Source organism: Agelaius phoeniceus, chromosome 3 (assembly GCF_051311805.1).
Source record: "Agelaius phoeniceus isolate bAgePho1 chromosome 3, bAgePho1.hap1, whole genome shotgun sequence".
NCBI lineage: Eukaryota > Metazoa > Chordata > Aves > Passeriformes > Icteridae > Agelaius > Agelaius phoeniceus.
This window is the reverse complement of record NC_135267.1, coordinates 69,311,184-69,326,649: the sequence shown is the minus strand read 5'-3', so window position 1 is coordinate 69,326,649 and position 15,466 is coordinate 69,311,184. Positions and strand designations below refer to the sequence as shown.

Below are 15,466 nucleotides of genomic sequence, written 5' to 3'. Positions count from 1 at the left end.
ATTTGAGAGGAAACCTCTCAAGTGTTTTGTTTTCATAGTTATTGAATAAGAAAATTTGCATTTTGGGTAGTGACTGAAGCTGTTGCTTGTGTAGCAATTATAGGCAAAGGAGGACCTGCTTTGCATGATGGTTGAAACCCTGTATGTTTCCACACAGTGCTTCCTAATTCTGCTTGTGTGGATAGTGGTATCACACACATCTGGCTTGCTGAAACCATGAACAGCGAAAACTTGTTTCTGAATGATAATAGGTATCTTCATGGCTAAAAGAACTTGCAGTACTTTCTGTTGTAAATCATCAAACAGTAACAACATTCCATGTAGTATGTATAAAATTATTTAAGCTTGCTGATGTTACAGAGGAATGGTAGAGAATTTCAGAGAGACCTAGCAAAGGGCAGATATGCAGCTCAAGTCTAGGGTTTTAGAAGGAGCATTCTAAGCATTTGGTCTGGCTGCTAAATAAGGCAAGTTATGTAATATTGCCTGCTAATTTCTGCCTCAGGCTGATAGTCGGTATAAATATGAACATTTTAGCAGTATAAATGATCTTGAGTTCCAGCTGAAAATCTGACCCTTCAACCTTTTGCTTTCTTTGAAGTTGCTGAAAGTTTTGCAGTTGGCTTTGGTGAGTCTAGGATTTCATAGAAATACTTTAAGTGATGGAGAAGTCATTTCCCAGGAAACATTGTTCAAAAGGTTGATTTCTCCCACTTTTAGCACTTTAAATATGCTTTCCATAGTGAATTTGGCAGATTTATTTACAGATGCCCTTCATTCTTTCCTGCTTTTGGTCTGTGAAATTACAGAGCCGTCTACTTTTGGGTATCTTGTCATGCCGGTATGTAATCATGTAGCTTCTTAACTTTGTGTAAGTTAAATAGATAAAGCAATTCAATAGGAAGACAAATTCTGAGGTTATTCTGCTGTCTCCTTTGTTGGTCGTTTTGATACTGCACTGGTTCTAGCTCTAGTTCAAAACTTGCTTTAACTTCTAGCCACTCCTTGAGAATTTTAGATTAGTCATTGATCGTGATTACAGAGAGTGCAATCAAAGCAGTTCTTTGGGTGAGTTTTGGTCTGCTCAGCAAAGAGCAGCTCTCCCATTACCATTGCCACCTGGATTTCATTGAGGATTAATCACTATTTTTAATATCTTTCTTTTCAATGTTGATAAAGATATTTGCAGTAAGCTGGGAGCAGAGTCCTATGAAAGCCTATGATACTCTCTCCTTTGTGGTAATTTCAAGAGCAAGTACATTTTCAGATCTATGAGCTGGACAGTTATTAGCTCATTTAGTCTTGACAAATAATATAATGTAAGTATTCTACATTGCCAACCAGACACACCAGGAACTCCATTAACTATGCCCTAACTATGGGTAAATTGAGAGAAAAAAAGCTAAGATCCCAAGTTAGCTGCTTACTGCAGAGAATCTATTATTTGGGAAAAAAAAGTATCTTAGGTATCTGCCCTGATAACTTTATCAAATACAGCAGTTCACTAGTGGATGGTTCCAGATAAATGTCTTCTTCTTCCTTCTCCTCCTGCATTTTGTTTAAATTTATAATTTATAATGAGCTCCCTAAAGCAAGAAATAAAAAGCATGTCTCTGTTTATTGGCTGCATTTTTCAGCATTAGAGGTGACTTTGTTTGCTGTGAGCTATTCTTATAGAAACAGATTAAGTGGGATTTGAAATTTGGATCAGCAAATTTGAATTCTGAGAAAAATTCACACTTAATTCAAAGTCTCAATTAGTTTGAAGCCTGAAGCCTCATTTGCATTCCAAATAAGTCTTACTAATTTCTTCCAGTTACACAATCACTGGTAAAATTAGACTGGTCTTAAAGCCATTGAAACCAAGATTGAAAGGCATTATAGCATGTATGGATCTAAAAGAAAAGTTTAACACACAGAAAACCCAAATTTTATGTCACCTGAATAATGAATTTAAAGCTACAAATCATGTCTGTCTTCAGCCAGATTGATACACAATGCCAGACCTACTGCATACATGCTTTTGCAGCTGATGTATTTGTACAGTTTGTTTTTATAACGTGCAGTGTAAATACAAACTGACACATAAACATCCCCAAAATACATTCCTCAGATATCATGTTCTAGTAGTCTGCCCCCAAAAAATAGATACTTGACAGGTATGACAGTCTTTCATGAATGAAATGAAAGAATGAAATGCCTGTGGCATGCTGTACTACCTTAAACAGAAAGTGAAAAAATTTAGTACAAAGTGATACTGAAATAAAAGCCACAGGGCATTGGAGTTTTTTATAGCAATAATTATATCTTCTGTAAAAGAAATTCTTACATATAAAATATACCTTTATGCCAATATTTATTTTATATTGAAATCTTGTTCTTGAAACACTTGAAAAATACATTTAAGGGTCAGGAACCGAGTGAACAACCCCCTACTATAATCAGAAAGCACAATTATATATTTTTAAACTTATTTAAATGTGTATTATATAATTAGCAGTTGTATACTATGTTAAGCCTTCAGTAGTGTTTTGGGAGTTATCATAGTAATCCTTTTCAGTTTGTAGAAAATCTTGAATCCTGCCACTCAGTCTCACTCCCCGATGAGCAGCCCCTGGCAGGTTCATTGAGACTGTTTGCTCCTCTATGCACTGTAGTTTAAAATACGCATAACCTGGTAAAATGCCAGTCTTTTCTCAACCTTCCTATATCCCACACCCATGTTTTTTTCACCTGCCAAATTCAAACAAATCTTATCTAAACAATTAAGATAAGCATTGAAGTAGTCTCTATAGTCAAATCAGCAAACCTCTCAAAGCCAGAACTGAAATACAATCTCTCTAAATTAAACAGTCTACAATGGCAATCATGTTTGTATTTAAACATTTTATTCTGAAAGGATTACAGCATTGCTCTCAGCTTTTTTTTTTCCTGCCTAGACAAGAAGGCGACATACTGAATCAAACAAAATATATTTGTTCTCTATGAGCTGAACTTGCACACTTTTTGTAAACAAACTGTATAGGTGTATGAAGTTTGACTTCACATAATCAGTAACTGCTGTCCTTAACAAAGTAGGCACTTGTTTGAAATGTATGTAATATAACTGTTTATATTAACTGTGTACAGCTATATAAAATCTGGTGATATATTTTGTTGTATGTGTGAATATATATTTACATGTATGTAGAAAACCTCTATTGATAAAGTTTTTATATTTGGGATACAAGTTAGGGAACAGGACAACTGTCCAGAAGTTGAATTATGTTTATAAGAGAAAAATCATGCAAAAGATTCAGTCCTTTCAATGAAGTCATCTGCTTTTGTTACTTCACATTTTGCAAAACATATTCATGCTTAATTGATTCTTATTCTATTGCTTCCTAGAAATCCGGGTGTATGTTCTTGAAGATATTTAAAACTCTTAAGTCATTTAAAAATGGTCTGAAGCAACAGCTCAACTTAATCCATGGCTTCTGCTTGGAAATTTTGTTTACTGTTCTGGTTTCTTACGCAAGCATTAGATCAAGGTGAATTACTGCCACAGTAAAACTGTGCAAGCAGTTCGCAGTGGTGTCTTGCCTCTGATCCATGCTGTATGTACCTGTCTTGAAGCCCCAGTCTCCCTTGTGCTTTGTGCCCTTTAACATTGTCAGTATGAAAACTTTGAGTATTTCTTAATAGACAAGTATATCACAAAGGCACTAAAGGCAAGGAGGTAAGTAATAAATAATATGAAGTTATTAATTTATGGCAACTCAGTGTGGCCATACCCCACCTACCAATTTTCAGTGGGGGTGGGGGGGTGGTTTGCAAGTTATGCAAATCATGTTTAAAAATTCTTTTATTTTACTTATTTTCTGAGGATCTTTAAAAATTATACTTTCATGACCCTTGTGGGATTGCCACAACTTACATTAGCACAGGGACATAAGGTTTTAGCACTGTTGTGTAAACACAAAATTTATTTCAGAGCCCCATTTGGAATTTAACTTTCTGCATTGGAGATTCACATTTCTTTTACTTAAGATAAAGAAGAATCCCAAGAAAGTAGCAGTAGTTGTCAAGTTGTTGGAACTATTACGGATAAAAATATGACCTTGTAAATTTTAGATGAATTAGGTCAAAAGTGATATGGGGGAAAAGGAAAATGCTGCGGTGGAGGGAAAAGGGAGGAGGGGGGCAGGATTGGGAGGTGGGGATGGGAAGGAGGGGCCAATCAAGGGATATAAAGTTTTGAAGTCATGGGTTTTCTATGTAACCAATGAGAGACTGAAAGTTTTGCAGATTAGTTTATTTTAAAATATAAATACTAAGTATTTATGGGGTGTAAATCTGGAGTTATTTTGCAAGTAGCTTGATATTACATCCAAACATAATCTTTATAGGAGCAAAAGAAGTCATTGCAGTTTGATCACCTTCTTAGGCTCTTTTGGCTCTTTTGTTGATGAGAACACTGATGCAGGTGTTTTTTCTTCTACTTCTGAATTGAGCAGGTCAGCTCTCAGTCATTCCAATGAACCTGAAATTGTCTGCATTGAAACTTTTTTCCTGGTTTGCTTGTGTTTGTATGTGTCACGTTGCTTTTTCTTCCAAAGACGCCTGTCAGAGAAGACTTCCATTCTGTATTCACAGACCAATTCTGTATGTATTCTGTATCTATTTTTCCTTGTTTGTTGATAAAAGCATAAGTTGATCGAGCTGTATATTATCTGACTTATTTCTCTTGTATCAGAGTTCTCAAATTTTTAAGGTTTTGCCAGTTTTCTAATGGTGTTGGACTTTGACCACTTTCAATTTACTGCCTGTACATTTTTCTTGAGGAAGCTATTGTTTTTAATTAACTCAGAAATAATAATTCAAGGAAGATCATTCAAAGTGACACATCGGACAAACTCACTTATGTGCCTTTTTTTTCCTTGCAAATACCCTTTTTAGACATTTTAAAATAATTTTAAGTCCTGTGAAATCTGGTTGAATGAATTTTAATGGTACCATTGTGCCTAAAAAATTACGTAGCAGTTTTGAGACTCTAATTATATAAAGCTTACTGTTTCTATATTTTTATATATTGATATAGGTTCTTAATAACAACAGAGTCAACTTTTTGTTGTAAGACTGCTTGATGCCTTTTCAGTTTTTTTCACTATTCAGCTTATAGTAATATTCCTGGGGTTTGGATTATTTCAGTGGAGTAGAAATGTCTGGGGATCAAAGTCCAGAAGAAGTACCATGGAAGCTGGAACCTCTCAGTGTCCTATAATCTTGCATGTTAGAGTCGCATGAAGGGCGTAACAGCTGAGCAACCCCCAGATGAGTGCCACACACAGAACTGTGTGGTAAGAGTACTGTGGTTAGTTGCTGCAGAAACAGGAGGTCCTTCACTCAGTGAAGAAGAATAGATCTGCCTTGTTATTTTGCTGTACTGACCATCTGTTTCTGCCCTTTGTCAGAGAAGTTGTGAAGTCTTGCGGGAACTCCTGGTGTTCTTCTGGAGAAAGAGAGCAGATGTGAGAGTGAGGAGGCAAAGATGGGCAGGAGGAAAAAAGGAGTGGCCTCTTGAAGCAATACTGCTTGGTTTTTGGAGAGTCACGGAGAAGTCAATCGAGGTGGAAATCAGCAGGAAGGAGTTGGATGGGTGGTTTGCTTGTTTGTATCCCTGAAGGATGGATCTGAGTAGGGCAATACAGGTTCAGACATGGTTTTTATTCAGCTACTGCTTCTTTATGAGGACTTAAACTGTAATCTGTTATCAGTCAAGTAGGATTTGGAAAATGCTTAGTCAGATTTTTTGGGACACAGCAGTGCTTCCAGGAGGTTTCAAGGAGGAGACAATTTTAGATGGAGTCCAGAGACAGAAAAGCTTAGGAAGCATACTTGAAAAGGCCAGAGAAGTGGAGTGTAATTTGAAACCTGCCCTGAGAAAAGGGAAGGCTAAGACTAAGAATTAGACTGAATACCAGTTTTCTGGAAATCATCCATATGTGATTGTGCTAATGAGAGTTTTATGACACAAATTTGGATCCGAAGGGTCTGGCTTATAACACTTTTTTTTTTTCTTTCTGAAATTCTACTCAGTGGGAAACTGAATTTTGGCCTTTTCATTTTAAAAGGAAATTCCAAAGCTTTGGACTTTGAACAAAATAAGGTTTCCAAAGACTGGGTAGCTGTAAGAAGTTCTCTTTTTTCTAACAGCTTATGTGAGTGGTACTATTGGTGGATTTAGATTCATAGCCATAGGGAAATGTAGGTTAGCTGTTTCTGCATTGTCTATTGGCTTTGGTTTAGGTGGCAGCTGGTAGATCATGTGCTCCTAGATATATGAATATCAACAGCAGTGATCTGTCTAACAAAGCAAAAAGTACAGCAACTTCCTTTTATGGTCTTCCTGACAATACACTGGGCATCCTACAGCTTCCTGCTGATGGTGTTTTCTCGTACATTTCCTCTTCAGAATTATATTTGCTGGCAAGAAGTTTGATCTTCTTGTCGGCTTCGTTACTGTCTTGCCCTGAAGACTTGAGGGTTCTGATAATTTATTGTTTGGTTTATTTTTTGTATTTTGCTTTGTTGTTGGTTTATTTTGGGGTGGGTTTTTTTTTGTTGTTTTTGGTTTTTTAAAATTGTGTCTCTGTTTTGTCTTCTGTGTATATGGAAGCCAATAGATATTCTTCACTTTCATAGTAGTCAAGGCCAGGAAATTTCAATGTCAGCTTTGAAACATGAAAAAATTACTTTCTAAACCAATGACATGGGTGAGAATATCTACCGTCTGCAAGATTAATACAAACCCTTCTCCAGTTGTTTGCATCAAAGTATACTGGAGCTACAGCATGGCTAAAAATATTTTCATATGAGGAAATTAATCTTTGGGTGCATTTCATCATTCTATTGCCACCACATATGGAATCCTTTGGTTAGATGTTTGTGTAGTCATGCTGATTGTAGGGGTCATGTTTAACTAGTAAGCTGGGCTACATAAGGAGACATCATTGTTTTTTTCAGTTCAAAGTGCCTAGATAATGGAATTAAATATGTAATTGTTCTGATTTATTTTGTCATCTATTATGTTCTGTATGGCAATGATGCAGGTTTGCCTAAGAAAGGAAGCTCATATCCTCACTCCTCAGAGCATACCTAAGGTGTACATGGAAAAATCCTAGTGAGATGTTGGAGTGCTACTTATGAACATATACAGGTTTAGATGAAACATACAGAAATATATTTCTCTTTGGAGGCAGAGACTTGAAGGATATATCCTAGGATCTAACTTCTCCATGTCCTTGTCTCAGACTGATTCGTTTTAAGCAGCTCCCTGAAGTGTGTACACTCTTCTGCATACCTGTTTTGTTGAAAGTACACAGACCTGGCACCATTATGTTTGCCAGGCGTTCTCTTATCTCCTGCAAGCATTCAAACAAAAGTGTTCTATTGCTCCCTGAGTAATCTGTGGGTGATCTTAACATTGAGCAAAAGTCAGGGCAGGAACTTACGTTGAATTTCTTAGCTCAGGAGCGAACAGTCTCTGGAAGGAAAGGGGGGTGGAGTAGGGAGAAGACAGCCACAACTCCAAATAAATAGTTTAAGGGTTGCAAGTGTGTCCATATACGAAAACATTGCATAAGCATAAAAGTGCTGAAATGTTAGATCGTATAAACTGAGTTTCACATTATATCCTGGCTTTAATAAAGCTGTTTCTGTATAGGCTTTGATGTTAGTGTTTTCTTAAAGTAGATCTCTCAAACCTATCTTGACCCAGTTTCTATTTGCGTGCTAATTTTAGTGTCCAGTTCTACAAGGCAAATTTGGCACATTTTGAGGCATACAGATAGTCTTATTGAGCAACAGGGGTTATTAAATATAATGTATAATACCATGCCCTGTGTAGAGGGCATCTTTAAGTCTCTGTTGCAACAATTATTACACTTGGATGAGGGAGGGAAGTTTAAAAATACCCCAGATAATTAGCAGCAGATTTTTGCATGTGCCCCCTACCCCAAAAGAAAACAAAAATCATGTTGCTTCCTGAACTGTTAACTGTTACATAGGCTGCTACATTGCTTTCTGGTAAGGGAAAAATAGAAAAAAAACCCCCACATTATTTCTGAAAAAGAATTTTAAAATTATTTTTGGTTTAATCCTAAAAGTTAGCTTTGTGCTCTGCTTAGAGATACAGTGTGACCTGCTTAGTTTAATGAAGGTCAACACTTTTTTGTTTATAATTTTCTTAAACTGCAACTAAAACTATGTCTCAAGCCTGGAAAGGGGAAACATGATAAGTCCCAGACTAAGAGTGCTATCTCTAGATGGCAATCAGAAACACATGAGCTTGAATTATATTCTGTAGTCTTTAAGTGTATACAGAATTTCTCTGTGACTATTAAGGACATGGATTTATGGGACAAAAATTAACTTGTTGCTGGGTCTCTAGCTCTGATCAATGTTGCAATTTCTAGGTTAATCTCACTTAGGGAATTATTCAGCTTATTGTGCAAGTGCACATACACACACCACACACACAAACACACAAAAATATGTGCGCCATCATATATATTCTAATGCAATATTCTAAATTTCAAGATATAGATGAGGAAAACTGGATTTATATAGCTTTTAAATGAATGGTCACTGTGCTTGCAAAACTATGTAAGAGGAATACTGAAAAACACCTTTTGAAAAATAAATCTTTGTATTAGCTGAGAACAATTTTTCAATAGTTAGCGCAAATATTTCCTGTGCCTTGTGAAATGTTTCTATAACAAGTGGGGAGTAAGGGTTCCATTTCTAAATGAGTGTACCTCTTAATGATTTTTTTTTTAATCCAAGTTAGGTAGATAGAAATCACTGTATTTGAGCTGTTCCACTGGGGTTTTTTGATGCTGAAAAAAATACAGTATGTGTGTGGCACCAGAATTGGTTGGGAACAGGAAAGGCATATTTTGTATCTATACTAAATGTGTCGGCTTAGTGCATAGAAGACTTGACCCTTGTCAGGTGTTTTGAAGTTAACTGGCTGACTTATGGATTAATGAGTTTAAGACTGAAGTCAACCAGCGACAGGAATGAGCTTTGTTGTGTGAGTGTGTGTGTGGCTGTGGTGCAGATTTACAAATTTTTATAATGCTTTCAGCTGGACCATGAAAGTCTGATGTAAAGCTTATCTCTGATCTCTGACTATGGCCATACTTGTGGGATCATGTTTATGTGTATGGGGGGAGGGAGATGAATTCTTTAACACTTGACACCTGGCTCTGCCAGGTTTCTAGCTATACTATACTGCACTATTCAAGGCATTAATAAAGTTAAAACCTTAAGCTGTATGACCAGTAGGTCATAAAAAACTGTTGCTGAGTATTGTGACCAGCTTTCTTTCACAGCTGGATTATCATCCTGAACAACTAACTCTTTTTTCTTTTCTCGTTTTCATAGCTGTTGTGAACTTGGACAACTCTGTGGTTGATCTAGAGACACTGCAAGCCCTGTATGAGAATGTGAGTAATCAGAGGAAGTCCATAAAATGTAGGAATACTGTGTCTCCATGTGAAGGTATTTTTACTTGGCATCAGTAATATTCAGAAAGCTTGTAGAAATCCTGTTTTGAAGTGACGTTATTTTCCCCAAAAGCAATGAGTACCAAGTATTTTAATTGCATTATTTCCATTGTGTGTTTTATGAAGTGCATGTATGTCTACATAAGTAACACGATCAACTTGTAAATGACTAAACAGATGTTAATTTTGCTCCTTTTTTTTGCTTCTTGGGTGTGGAAGTCTTTGATCAATAGAACCAAACCTTACACTCCACACCTTTGAATTCACTTTGTAATTTCACTAATATAAAAATCCCGCTCAACTAAAAAAAGTTTTGATAACAGAAATTATTCTCTTTATGGAACTGGAGCATTTAATTATTGTTGTTTCAGGGATTGCTCTAAAATAGTTTTAATTCTTTGAAAGGAAAAGAATTTCTCTAAGGTGGTGTATTAAAAAGTAGTATAAACTTCCAGGGGCTTCATAAATGTCTGGTGGTAATAATCCGAGAGATTTAACCTTTAGGTATGTAAAGTCAGGGATTCAGAATATGCTCAAGCATGTTCTAAAACTTGACAAAGCCTGTAAAGTAAAAAATTCAAAATGTTGTATCTTAGAAGCGTGTTTCTGCCTTCAGCTGAGGCCAGTGAGCATTGCCCCTGTCCGTGAGTGCAGTGCCTGGATATGTGGGGGTCTGGCTAGGTATCTCTTGAAAGAGTGAGGAGGCTTTCCCTTTGCCCTCCAAAGAACTTCGAAATATGAGATGTAAAGCTGTGAGCCACAGAATGGCATTGAAGGCCAGTGTATGTTATTGTACTCGATCCTTAATTTCCCTCGTGGTTTTGAGAATGTTAATTAATTTTACACCTTTCAGATATTTGGTTTTTAGAATTTAGCTTTTAGTCACCTGCTTTGGAATGATTTGATGGTTTATGAAGTCCCTCTAAATAATGCACTTTGACATGCCAAAAGAGAGATAGTAAGCTCTAGTCCGCTTTACAGAAAAACTGAGGAGCTAAATAAAACAGGAAGAAACCAAAAGTCTGACAAGAGCTAGAAAGAACTTTTGCTATTCATTCGTGAAGAACTAGGTTAACCAACACTGCCCAGAAAGATAATGGTCAAAAGAAAAACCTCTTCTAACACCATTCCAAATCTCTATGAACTCTTTGCTTCTTTGCTCCACAAAATTTTTGTTTTGGCCTATGGTATTTTATTTTAAATTACTTTTAATCTGCTTCCTTACACAGTTCATGTATATTCCATGCCATGCAGTTTTTAGCATGCAAAAAATTTGAATTAATTTTATAAGTTACATGTGTGTGATTGTGAGAGATTTTCTTGTGGGAAGTATGGAATACATACTGCAGTCATAATCAGTTTTTGCATACTTCTCTTTCTTATTGTGAACAAGTTGGGTTTTTTCATATCAGTTTGAAAATATATTCCTCTTATGTTGATAATGTGCTAAAACTTTTTAAATTTTTACTTAATGTCCTCTCTAATATACTTCAGAATCCTAATATAATGGATTATTTGCAAATTTGCAGTTCATTGAAATAACCAAATACAAAATGTCATTGTGTCCATTTTGTAATTACCTTCACTTATTACAGAAAATGTCTAGGAAATGTCCTGATCAAGGAAAATACCATGTGTAAATCTCAGGAAAGACTCAAGTTTTCAACTGTCTAATATATTTCTTTGCTTTGAATAGAAAACAGACCAGTCCAACTTTATTGTATTTGCTTGGGTGGAAAACAAAAAAAAACCCCAAACCACAACCAAAAACCAAACATATTACAAGAAAAGCCCTCATATTACTTGAATAGGATTTTATAAGGGGACCTGAATTTTAATCCTGGATCTTCTTTTTGATAAAAATCTGTCTTGAAACAAGCTTTCTTTTTAGTTGACTTTTATTTTCTTTTTTTTCTTTCAGCCCTTTGTCAAAACAGTTCAGACCTTGCATTTTCTTTCCTTGCTAGCTTCACTAATTATAGCAATATTGTTCAATAACTGTTGTAAGTAATGGGTGGTACCAGAAAGCCTGGCATATTTGATTCCTCCCTTATTTCTCAATCTCATCCTGTGTTGTAAGTGGAAATAACTTTGCAGAATTTACTTCTTAGCCATTGACTTAATTTTTAGTTCTTAGGGGTTTTTTTATTGGATTGAGAATTTTTTTTGCTGCATATTTAAATACCACTGTACTAGTCCTCAGTCTTTCTATTTGATTTGTATGGAACATATGGGAGCATTTGTTTTACAGTTCTTCCTTCAGAATGTAATCATTTTTTCTGATTGCATGTGTCTGGCATAGTGCTTTCCTTTCTTAAATGTGAATGAAATTTGGGCAGTCTCCAAACCTAAACACACCCTAATTTCAAAAGCCACAGTCCCGAGGGTTCAATTCCTGTTTACTGAGGAATTAAACTCCTGTTAAACCACAAAGATATTGTATATATCTTAGTGACTTTTTATAAACTAAGAAGCCCACACCCCACCAAAGACCCAAGCCATCAATAATTAATTTAATATTATTAAGTTGAATTGTATTAAGTGAGAAAGACTGTGTTAGTGCAGCATTGTACTGTACAGTCAAATAGCTCTTAGGTGTGGTTGTGTAGCTTGCTTTGTGAAGAGTTGTTTAAATACATGTTGATAATTAGTTATGTATTAATATCTAGACAGTTTTAATAGGAGAATATTTGTAGATAAAACTACATGTAAGTGTGCTTTTCCAAATTCTCTAATAACAATGCAATCAGGTGATCACTATAATTAGAGAGAAGGCAGGTAAACATTCCAGTTGCTGTGTGGTGTTAGGACATATTGATTCTGATGAGAACTGTAGCAACTGGCAAATCAGTGAATGTTTACTTTGAAACAGATAGCCTCTTAGCAGCTGGGGTTGTGGCTTAAGCATCACTGAAACAAGGTATGTCTGCTTCTGCTTATGCCTTTGCTATGTCATGAAAACGGTTGTATAAAAGTGGATTAAAAATGCTATTGAATAATTTATCATCTTTCATCTATGGATTTCCCCTTTTTACATCACAAAAGAAACATGCATATTTTCATAATTAGGCTCCCAGTAAATTGCCCACACTGTCTTTATCTTTAAAAGACTTAGGTCAATGCTTTCAAAAACCTCAAAATGCCTTTGCTAGAGAGAAAGGGCATCCACAAGTCTGAAGTGCATCACACTTCTCTGCCCTTAAGATTCAAACTTTCTCCTCAATTATTTCTTGTGATTTTTTTTTCTTATTTTAAACTAGCAATTACAATGCGATGTCTTTTTTTTTGTTTGCAAAGCCAAACTATACTTGAGTTCTGATGATCCAGCTTGAAAAGAATATGGTATTTATTATTAACCAGGGTATCTCTGTATATCCTTGTTTCATCTGCTATTGACAAAATTCCTTAGACAACTCACTCATTGTTTTGAAAGATATAACACAAACTTTTAAAGCCAAGTTTGCAAAAAAATAAAATTCCATACATTTAAACTGATCTAAACTCAGAGCTAGGCTTCTGTTGTTAGGAAAGTAAAAGCTAACCAGGAAATGTATGAGATTCATGTTGTGAGATGGAAAAAGGGCCCTTATGAACTTTGGTAAGAGCAAATACTGGCTAAATTCATACTCTGGAAGAAAATGGTAAAAGAATTAAACTGAAGTGGAATATTTTTGCAATAATTTAATTCAGATTTTTGCTGTCTGATTTTAGATATAGTTAATATCAAATTCTAGTACATTATATTATTTTTTCCACTTTTGATGCTATATATATATCTATATCTAGCAAAAAATCAAGGAAAGAAGGAGCAGTAACATTCAAAGAGATGCTAATGCAATCAGGTTAATGACTTTTATGAGAAGTGTTTATTGAATGTGTTCTCTCTTGACACACATTTGAAAGGCAATATAAAAGCTTTTTTAAAAATTATCCATCTGTAAATTGGAGAAAAAATAGGCATTAACAATAAAGAAAGCTGGTAAAATTCTGAGAAACTATTTTTGATAATACCTGTGCAATAGACACAGTATTCCTTTTCTGTCAGAATTTAAAGTACCATTGATCACAATTCTGGGTACCTGAGCCATAATTAGTCACTTGAAATTCAGATTTGAGTCTGAACTTGTGCTGTATACTTCAACTTGTTGATTTTGGTGAAGGGTGTAAACTTTCTTTCTTGAGTTGTGCTCTGGCCTCCCCATGAGTGGATCATGCTCAGCCTTTGCATCTCTGACAGTTGTTACTTGTTTGCATACACAACTTGAGAATAATGGCTTAAATAAGGAATAGGGAGTCTGCCTAACCTTTGCCCGTGGGATTTGGTGGAGAAACATCAAGAGCTTGAGCATGCATGTATGTGATAGATTGCTGTGATAAGCACTCTAATATTTCAGTCTGTATAGAAGGCTGTGAGAGAGAGAACTCTTGAGTATTTATTCTAAAATATTTGCAAATAACTATTTAGTTTTATGCTCCATGCTAAAGTACTTCTCTTTAACTGTTATGAAAAAAATGTTAAGTGATTTTCCTTCGGTTTAACATGAGAGAAGATAATTTAAAGACTGGCCAGAAATAATGGAAATTAATTTAATTTGTTAGCATGAGAACTTGTTTACTTTTACAAAAAGCTGGGTGTTTTTTTTTTCAAAAACTTAGTGTAAAAACAGTGTAAATTGAATACATGAACTTTTTGAAATATAAGTTGAATAAATAAAATAGCTCCTCCTACAGTCATGTCATTTGCACACCTAGACCTCCATGGCTCTGATGATGTGACCACTGGAACAATGCTATCTCTCTTGGCATCCTTCCAGCTTCTAAAATCTGTAGATTTCACTTGTTGCCAAGAGAGTTCTTACTGATTTGAGAAGTGATGGAAACTTTCTTTTCTTTTAACTCTCACCTGGGTAAGAGTGTTCTAGATTAAGTGTGGACATGTCCCATTTACATCGGCATTTTTAACACAAAACCAAACCCAAGCCTTCTCCACAACAGCACATGCAATATTTAAGTTAATACTTCTGCATTTAGTTGTCTTTTTCTAGTCCTCATCCTGTTTCTGGAAAGGTCTTCTACAATAGGATATAAAATTGATTAAATTTTCTGATCCTAGTATCTTGGAAACATTCTTCTTCTCAGGATAGCATTGTACAAGAAACAATTGCTACAGTAATTATCTCCACAGATCCTGTGTCTGCCTTGACTTTATGCAGAAAAGTGCCTTTGGAGGATGAATCCCTAAGTTTCTTTCCCCACACTGAAGTGAGACTGGGGTAGGGAATTCACATAGCTGAGTGTTATGAATGGCCACTAATTCTAAAATTAAAAACTGGTAAATAAGCCTCAGTCTAGCCCTGATGCCATATAAACAAGCAGATAAAGGGAGGCCCAAGCCGGTCAAGGGAAGTGACCTGCTCAGCACTAGTGGGACCACATTTAGGATGCTGTGTGCAGGTGTGGCCTCTCCAGGGCAAGAGGCAGTGACACATTGGAGCAAGGCTATCACAGAGCAGCAATGATGGTTAAAGACTTGGAGAAGTGTTATTCAAGGAGAGGCTGAGAAACAGCTGGGGTTGCTCAGTCTGGAAAAGAGAAAGCTCAGAGGAATCTTCCCAGTATGTACAAATAAATACCTCACTGGGGAGGGGGAGTAAAGAGCACATATCGAGACTCAGGAATGCCCAACATAAGGGGCCTCCTGAATTTGAAGCACTAGAACAGGCTGCCTAGAGAAGGCATCAGCTCTCTATCCTTGGGGATATTCAAAACCTGGCAGGATGTGATACTGAGCAAGCTTCTCGAGCTGCCTCTGGTTTTTGTCAGTGTTCACCTAGACAGTCTCCGGGGGTCCTTTCAAACCTCAGCTATTCTATTGATCTTTGGTACAGGTACTGCCACAAATTTAATCTCTTTGC

General features: G+C 36.0%; 1 protein-coding gene across 4 annotated transcripts in view; it reads left to right on the top strand.

Annotated features, from left to right (window-relative positions):
* The window catches only part of FMN2 (formin 2), a 152,821-nt gene that overhangs the window by 73,781 nt on the left and 63,574 nt on the right, over window positions 1-15,466 (top strand). For all 4 annotated transcript variants that reach the window (XM_077175543.1, XM_077175544.1, XM_077175542.1 and 1 more), the window contains one exon: window positions 9,430-9,491. In XM_077175543.1, coding sequence (XP_077031658.1) covers window positions 9,430-9,491 — 62 coding nt within the window. The remainder of the gene's footprint in view (window positions 1-9,429; window positions 9,492-15,466) is intronic.